This window comes from Geospiza fortis, unplaced genomic scaffold (assembly GCF_000277835.1).
Source record: "Geospiza fortis unplaced genomic scaffold, GeoFor_1.0 scaffold61, whole genome shotgun sequence".
Lineage (NCBI taxonomy): Eukaryota > Metazoa > Chordata > Aves > Passeriformes > Thraupidae > Geospiza > Geospiza fortis.
The window spans coordinates 1933785-1942234 of NW_005054430.1; the positions used below are offsets into that span (position 1 = coordinate 1933785).

General features: G+C 51.1%; 1 protein-coding gene across 1 annotated transcript in view; it reads left to right on the plus strand.

The window, feature by feature from the left end:
- Positions 1 to 8450, plus strand: part of LOC106631950 (SH3 and multiple ankyrin repeat domains protein 3-like) — a 136628-nt gene that overhangs the window by 54246 nt on the left and 73932 nt on the right. The window contains 2 exon segments of the mRNA XM_031061906.1: positions 4940 to 4986; positions 5950 to 6061. Of these exon segments, the coding sequence (XP_030917766.1) occupies positions 4940 to 4986; positions 5950 to 6061 (159 nt within the window).

Here is an 8450-nt window from a genome sequence, read left to right on the forward strand (position 1 = left end):
CAGGAATTGAGTTTGGCTCAATCCCAAAAATCCTTTCTCCCATTTTTTTTCCCCAGCTCCCTATTCCTGACAGCCAGAACTGGGAATATGGGGTGGGATAGAAAAGTTGGGAAGGATTCTGGGAAGAGCCTGAGAATTCCTTTGCCTGCAAGGTCATGGAATTAATCCAAGAAAATTTTGGGAATAAATGACCTCCAAAGGTGCGGCCTAAATTCCCCTTGGGATCTGCACCTGGGAGTGAGCATCTCCGTGATTTTCCTTTGAAAAAAAAGAGCAGGAAAACCAGCACGGAAAGCTGTCAGGAGCAATGGAAAGTCTGGGAATCAGCTCCGGATAAAAAATAGGTCAGGGAAGAATTCCAATTTAATTCCAACCTGAGCAGCAGGTCCAGATGGTCACGCCCGCGGCCAGGAGCTTCCCGGGGTTTGGAAATTGGGTTTGGAAACTGGGATTTGGAAATTTGGGTTAGAAATTGGGGTTTGGAAAAATTGGGGTTTGGAAAAATTGGGGTTTGGAAAAATTGGGGTTTGGAAATTGGGGTTGGAAATTTGGGTTGGAAATTGGGGTTTGGAAAAATTGGGGTTTGGAAACGGGTTGGAAATGGGGGTTTGGAAAAATTGGGGTTTGGAAAAATTGAGGTTTGGGAATTTGGTTTGGCAATTGGGGTTTGGAAATCAGGGTTTGAAAATTGGGGCTGGAATTTGGTTTTGGAAATCAGGGTTTGAAAACTGGGTTTGGGAATCTGGGTTTGGAAAAATTTGGTTTGGAAATTGGGTTTGGAAGTTCGGCAGGAGCTAAGGAATTTTGTTGGAGCAGGGAATGGCTCCTGCTCATGTCCTTTTCCCAGGGTTTTATGGGAATAAGGAAGGAATTTGGTGGGATTGGGGTTGGAATGATGCTCGTGGAGGGGTTTTCCTGTGGAATTCCCAGTGGGAAGCTGGGCTGGGTTGAGGTGGGATTTGGTGATCCCAGTGCAGAAGGAGAAAGGGTGGGAGCTTCCCAGGAGAATTCCAGGCTCATCCACATTTTCCTTGGAATCTGGAGCACTCAGCAGAGCTGGAACCTCCTGTTCCCTCTTGCCCTAGGAATTCTCCAGTTCGGGAAATGATTTGGGAATTCTCCAGTCCGGGAAGCGCCCCGGGAATTCTCCGGTTTGGGAGATGACTTGGGAATGCTTCAGTTTGGAAAACGCCGCGGGAATTTTCCATTCCTGGAAATGCCGTGGGAATTCTCCAGTTTGGAACATTCCGTGGGAATTTTCCAGTCTGGGAAATGCCCTGGAAATTCTGCAGGTTGGGGGATTCCATGGCAATTCTCCAGTCTGGGATGCGCTGTGGGAATTCTCCAGTCTGGGGGGATGATTCGGGAATGCTCCAGTTTGGGAGATTCCGTGGGAATTTTCCAGCCTGTGAAATGCCCTGGAAATTCTGCAGGTTGGAAAGTGCTGTGGGAATTTTCCGGTCTGGGATGTACTGTGGGAATTCGCCGGTTTGGAAAGTGCCCTGGGAATTCTCTAGTGTGGGAAATGTGGGAATTCTCCAGTCTGGGATGTGCTGTGGGAATTCTCTAGTGTGGAAAATCTGGGAATTCTCCCATTTGGGAAACGTTTTTTCCCTTTTCCCCCCTGGGCCATTCCAGGCTCCTTCCCCACTTCCATCTGGAATTTTCCAGGATTAAAATGGAATCGTGGCCTGGAAGCGAGCAGACATTTGCACTCCTCGTGCTTTCCCATGAATATTTATTATCATGGAAGCAGCAAATCCAAACAAACCTCGGAGCGTTGATTGCGCTTCCCTTCCTCTGGCTGCCAGGAATTTTCGGGAGCCTCTGGAGCATCTCCAGGCTGGGAATTCCTCAGGGAGCTTTGGGTGTGTCCCGCTCCCCTCAGGGAGCATCCAGGCCCCTTTGGAAAACAGGGATCCGCGTTTTCCTTTGGAAAAACGGGGATCGGGCAGCTCCGAGCGGCGCTGTCATGGTAACGGACGGGATTCGTTGTGCCGGGAGAAACTCGGTAAACAGACCTGGAGTAAAGTCTGGGAAAGGTGTGGGAAGGAATATCTGGAGCTCTTTGTGGGAATTGCTCCGAGTTTTTGTTCCTTTGCTGTCTCCTTCCTGGGATTTTCCCACTGGGAATTGTGAGTTCCGGAGGGTGGGATGAGGAAATATTCCATAGAGTTGGGAATCTGGGAATGTCCTGGTCCTGGATCCTGGAGTTTGGACTTGGTTTTTCTTCATCACCATCACCATCATCATCACCACCATCATCTCTCCCTTCCCAGTTTTTCCCATTGGGAATTGCAGATTCCAGAGGGTGGGATGAGGAAATATTCCATAGAACTGGAAATCTGGGAATGTCCTGGTTCTGGATCCTGGAATTCAGGCTTGGTGGTTCTTCATCAGCATTATCACCATCATCATCACCATCATCTCTCCCTTTCCCTCGCTTTTCCCCCTGGGAAATGTGGATTGAGGGGGATGGGATGAGGAAGTATTCCCTAGAACTGGGAATCTGGCAGGAGTCTGGGAATGTCCTGATTCTGGGTCCTGGAGTTCGGACCTGGCGATTCTTCTTCTTCATCGCCATCATTATCACCATTGTGCTCACCCGGCCAGTTTGGAATTCCAGAATCCTGGGATCACTGAGGTTGGGAAAGAATTCCAGGGTCACTGAGTCCGAGCTGGGCCCGATCCCCACCAGAGCCCTGAGTGCCACATCCAGGAATTCCTTGGACACCTCCAGGGATGGCAGCTCCAAAGGTCCCTGGGCAGCCCCTGCCAAAGCCTGGCCACCCTTCCCATGGAAAACGATCCCAAAAATCCAATCCCAGCCTCCCCTGGCACAGCTTGAGGCTGCTCCCTCTTGGGAAGGTCTCCAGACAGGACTTCTGCTTCTGGGATTTTTTTCCAGGGATTTTCTGTGAAGGAGTGAAGGAGTCCAAAATGAAACATCTCCTGGGGATGTGTCCCATGCCTGGGTGACACCTGGCCTTGGTGGGACATCCATCCTTGCTGGTGGCCCTTGGGGACACGGATCTGTGGTGGCCTGGCAGTGGTTGGGTTTCATTGTCTGGGAGGGCTTTTCCAACTCCTTTGGCTCCAAAATTCCATAATTTTGACCCAATTTTCCCACTGGGACATCCTTGGTGACATCCATCCTTGCTGGTGGCACTTAGGGACACGGATCTGTGGTGGCCTTGCATTGGTTGGGACTGATGGCCTTGGAGGGCCTTTCCAACTCCTCTGGCTCTGAAATTCCATAATTTTGACCCAATTTTCTCATTGGGATGTCCTTGGTGACATCCATCCTTGCTGGTGGCCCTTGGGGACACGGATCAGTGGTGGCCTGGCAGTTGTTGGTTTTCATTGTCTGACAGGGCTTTTCCAATTCCTCTGGCTCTGAAATTCCATAGTTTTGGCCCAATTTTCCCACTGGGATGGCCTTGGTGGGACATTTGTCCTTGCTGGTGACACCCAGGGGCACGGACCAGTGGTGGCCTTTGCGTTGGTTGGGTTTCCTTGTCTGACAGGGCTTTTCCAACCCCTCTGGCTCCGAAATTCCATAATTTTGTCCGGTTTTCCCATTGGGAATGGCCGGACGTGGGCGCTGAGGGCAGGGGGTGCCGACAGGATCCGTGAGGCACCGCTGCCGGGAGAAATTCCCACACCCAGGGTTGGAACTCATCGGAGAACGAACGCCGGGCGTTGCCACGGCAACGGGAAGAGTTCCAGGAGCCTGAAATCCTCGGACTTTGAACCTCAAATATTCCTCGGGAAAATATTCCGAGCGCGGCCATGCTCTCAGCCTGGGCTGCTCCCTCCCAATTCCGGGATTTTCCTTCTCCTGGTGGCCTCGGAGCATCCTCAGGATTCGCCTCTGGAAGGTGCCATGGGAGCGGTGGCCTTGGAATGGCGGCTCTGGGAATATCCCGAGTCCAGAGGGCTTGGAATTCCCTGCTCCTTGTCCCCTGTTCTGGCTCGAAGCGGGAGCAATCCGTGTTTTTCCCGATATTTCGGCACCAGGAATGGGCTGGATGCATCTGATTCCGGATTTCCCACTGGATTTTGCCACAGGTGCCAGGCAAATTTTAGGGATGTTAAACTTCAGGATGGGGAACGAGCTCGTTGAACAAAATATTGGAAAATCCCATTTTCCTGGAAGTTTGGAGCGCAGGGGCCCCACAGCTGAACCTCATCCCTTTCCGGAACATCCGGATCTGTTTCGTGGATCACGGAATTGTTTAGGCTGGAAAAGTCCTTTAAGACATTGAATCCAAGAATTCCCAGCACTTCCAAGGCCGCCACTGATCCACGTCCCCGAATTCCAGTTGAAATCCCTCCGGGATGGGGATTCCACTCCTGGTCCCTCGGTGGAGCCAGAGTTTGCACTTCCAGGCGGACCCAGGAGGTCACTTTTTCCTGGCATTCCCAAGGACTGGGAGGGAATTCAGGGCGGGGGGTCATTGGTGATTTATTCCACATGTTGGATATTCCCATCTTTCTCTCGGCACATCCCTGGAGCTATGGAATAAGGACTTGGAATAGGAGGAGCAGCCAGGATTTGCGGAGGTGTAGATCCCAGCGGCAGCTGGATGTGGATTGTTGGGAATTCCACTGGTCCTGGCTTGGTCCATCAGAGCTTCCTGAGATGCGACTTCCAAACCTTTTCGTGTGCTGATCCATGGTTGGATCCCATGGATTTACGGTGCTGGGAGAGGAACTGGGAGCAGGGGGAGACCATTCCCTTCTTCCCAAGCCAGCTCCACGGGAATTCCCAACCTTCTCCTCCACTTTCTTCCTTCTTTTCCCACAACCACACTCCCAACATCTAATCCTCTATTCCCATTTTTTGGGGGGTTCAGTTTCCCACCTAATCCCATATTCCCATTTTTTTAGTCCTTAGATTCCCACCTAATCCCACATTCCCATTTTTTATTCCCAGTGCCTTTCCGAGAAACTCCCAATATTCTTCCCAAAACCCAACTCCACGCCCATTCCCAGCCTTCTCCTCCACTCTCTTCCATCTTTTCTCACAACCACAGTCGCAACACCTAATCCCAGATTCCCATCTTTTTTAGTCCTTAGATTCCAAATTTATCCCATTTTCCAATTTTTTATTCTTATTTCCTTTACGAGAAACTGCCAGCCTTCTTCCCAACCCAACTCCACAGCCATTCCCAACCTTCTCCTCCACTCTCTTCCATCTTTTCCCACAACCGCACTCCCAATACCTAATCCTAAATTGCCATATCTTTTGGGGCTTAGATCCCACCTAATCCCATATTCCCATATTTTTCAGCCTGAGATTCCCACCTAATCCCACATTCCCGTTTTTCATTCCCAGTGCCTTTCTGTGAAACTCCCAGCCTTCTTCCAAAACCCAGCTCCACACCCTCCGCTCTCTTCCATCTTCTCCCACAACTCCCAACACCTAACCCCCTATTCCCGTCTTTTTTAGTCCTTAGATTCCCACCTAATCCCGCGTTCCCGTTTTTCATTCCCAGTGCCTTTCTGAGAAATTCCCAACCTTCTTCCCAAAACCCAACTCCACACCCATTCCCAACCTTCTCCTCCACTCTCTTCCATCTTTTCCCACAGCCACACTCCCAACGCCTTATCCCCCAATTCCCATCTTTTTTAGTCCTTAGATTCCCACTTAATCCTATCCCGTTTTTCATTCCCAGTGCCTTTCTGTGAAACTCCCAGCCTTCTTCCAAAACCCAGCTCCACACCCTCCGCTCTCTTCCATCTTCTCCCACAACTCCCAACACCTAACCCCCTATTCCCATCTTTTTTAGTCCTTAGATTCCCACTTAATCCTATCCCGTTTTTCATTCCCAGTGCCTTTCTGTGAAACTCCCAGCCTTCTTCCAAAACCCAGCTCCACACCCTCCGCTCTCTTCCATCTTCTCCCACAACTCCCAACACCTAACCCCCTATTCCCGTCTTTAGCCGCTCGCCTCGCTGCAGCGCGTGCAGGAGGAGAGGGAGGCCGAGGTGCCCTCGCTGCGCCGGAGCAGCCGCGGGAAGGCCAGGTATGGGATCGGGAATGGCATCCCGGGGAGTGGGGTGGGGTGTGGGAATGGGATCCAATGGGTTGGGTTGGAATGCGGGAGATGTCAGTGATTGGAATGGGATGCCGTGGATTGTGTTGGGGTGTCGAGGGGTTAGAGGTGGGAATGGGATGCCATGGACTGGGTTGGGGTGTGGGAGACGTTAGAGCTGGGAATGGATCCCATGGATTGTGTTGAGGTGTTGAGGGGTTAGAGATGGGAATGGGATGCCGTGGATTGGGTTGGGATGTGGGAGGAGGTAGAGATGGGAATGGGGTCCCATGGATGGGGTTGGGATGCCATGGATTGTGTTGGGGTGTCAAGGGGGTAGAGATGGGAATGGGATGCCATGGATGGGGATGGGATGTGGGAGAGCTTAGAGCTGGGAATGGATCCCATGGATTGTGTTGAGGTGTTGAGGGGTTAGAGATGGGAATGGGATGCCGTGGATTGGGTTGGGATGTGGGAGACGTTAGAGCTGGGAATGGATCCCATGGATTGTGTTGAGGTGTTGAGGGGTTAGAGATGGGAATGGGATGCCGTGGATTGGGTTGGGATGTGGGAGGAGGTAGAGATGGGAATGGGGTCCCATGGATGGGGTTGGGATGCCATGGATTGTGTTGGGGTGTCAAGGGGTTAGAGATGGGAATGGGATGCCATGGATGGGGTTGGGATGTGGGAGAGCTTAGAGCTGGGAATGGATCCCATGGATTGGATTGCGGTTTGGGAGGGATTAGTGATGGGAATGGGATCCCGGGGTTTGCATTGGAATGTGGGAGGAGCTAGAGATGGGAAAGGGTCCCGTGGATTGGGGGATATGGGAGGGGTTAGAGATGGGAATGGGATCCCATGGACTGGGGGATGTGAGAGGTGTTAGAGGTGGGAATGAGATCCCATGGATTGGGGGATGTGAGAGGTGCTGTAGGTGGGAATGGGATCCCATGGATTGGGGGCGTGTGTGAAAGGAATTAGAGTTGGGAATAGGATCGCATGGATTGTAGGATGTGGAAGGGATTAGTGACGGGAATGGGATCCCATGGATTTGGGACTGTGGGAAGAATTAGTGATGGGAATGCAATCCCATGGACTGGGGGGATGTGGGATGGGAAGAGGGAAGAATGGGAAAGGTTCGTCATTCCGATGAGGAGTGGTGTTATGGTGGATCAGCGGATTTTCCATGGGTTTTTCCTGCTATTCCAAGGTCAGATCCAGTTTTTCCCTGGATTGTCCCTGGGTTTTCCCCTCCATCCATCCATCCATCCATCCATCCATCCATCCATCCATCCATCCATCCATCCATCCATCCATCCCAGTGTCAAATTTGCTTCTTCCCGGGGTTTTCCCTCCATCCCATACTCTGATTCCATTGTTCCCCTGAGTGTTTCTCATGTTTGGATCATGGATATAATGGATTCATGGATATCATGGATATCAAGGATTACATGGATATTGTGGATATGGCAGCAGGTGGTTCTGGTGGGATTGGGAGTGAGATTGGGATTGGGATCAGGATTGGGATTGGATCTGGCATTATCCCGCTGCTCCTCATCCCTGCCAGCCGTGTCCCATGGGAATGTTAGTTTGCCTGGGATTGGGAATGGTCACAGTTCTCTGATGTGTCCAGGGATTTTGGGACATCCCTGTGGTGACCCTGGGGTCCGGATTTGGATTCAGAGGATTCTGTTGGAATTGTGGAATCCTGGAATGGGAAGGATCCTAAAGCTGATCCAATTCCACCCCATTCCAAGGGCAGGGACACCTCCCACTATCCCAGGCCGCTCCAACCTGGCCTTGGAATTTGGGAAGCTTTGGTATTTGGGATGTGCCGGAGGCAGGTCCAGAGTCGGATATGGAGGCATTGGGAGGTCAAAAATAGTGTGGGATTTTAAATATTCCCAAAATTCCCCGGAGCAGCTCTGCCCAACTCCTTTTCCAAACTTCCTGAGGATTCATGGAGCTGGCTCTGTGATTCCCAACCTTTTGCAGGGAAAATATCCTTAGGAAAGTGCATTTTTCTCTGTTATTTCCAAGTTTTGCCAGGGATAGAGGGATTGTGGAATTCATTCCATGGAATTGGGGCAGGAGAAATTCCCAGATTTGCTATCTGAACAGTTCAAGTTGGGAAGAAACCTTGGAAGTTTTAATTCCCAACGAAAACTCCTTCACTCCATGGCAAGGGATATCCATGATTACCAGAGTCCTCTCACATTTTCCTGGAAAAATCACGGAGAAAAATGGATTCTGGGGCAGGTTTTCCAGGGAATATCAGGAATATTTAGTGTTGTCACAGTTTTTTATTCAAAGGAAAGTTTTCCAGCCCCTTTCCCAGCTCCTTCCCTTCCCTTCCCTTCCCTTCCCTTCCCTTCCCTTCCCTTCCCTTCCCTTCCCTTCCCTTCCCTT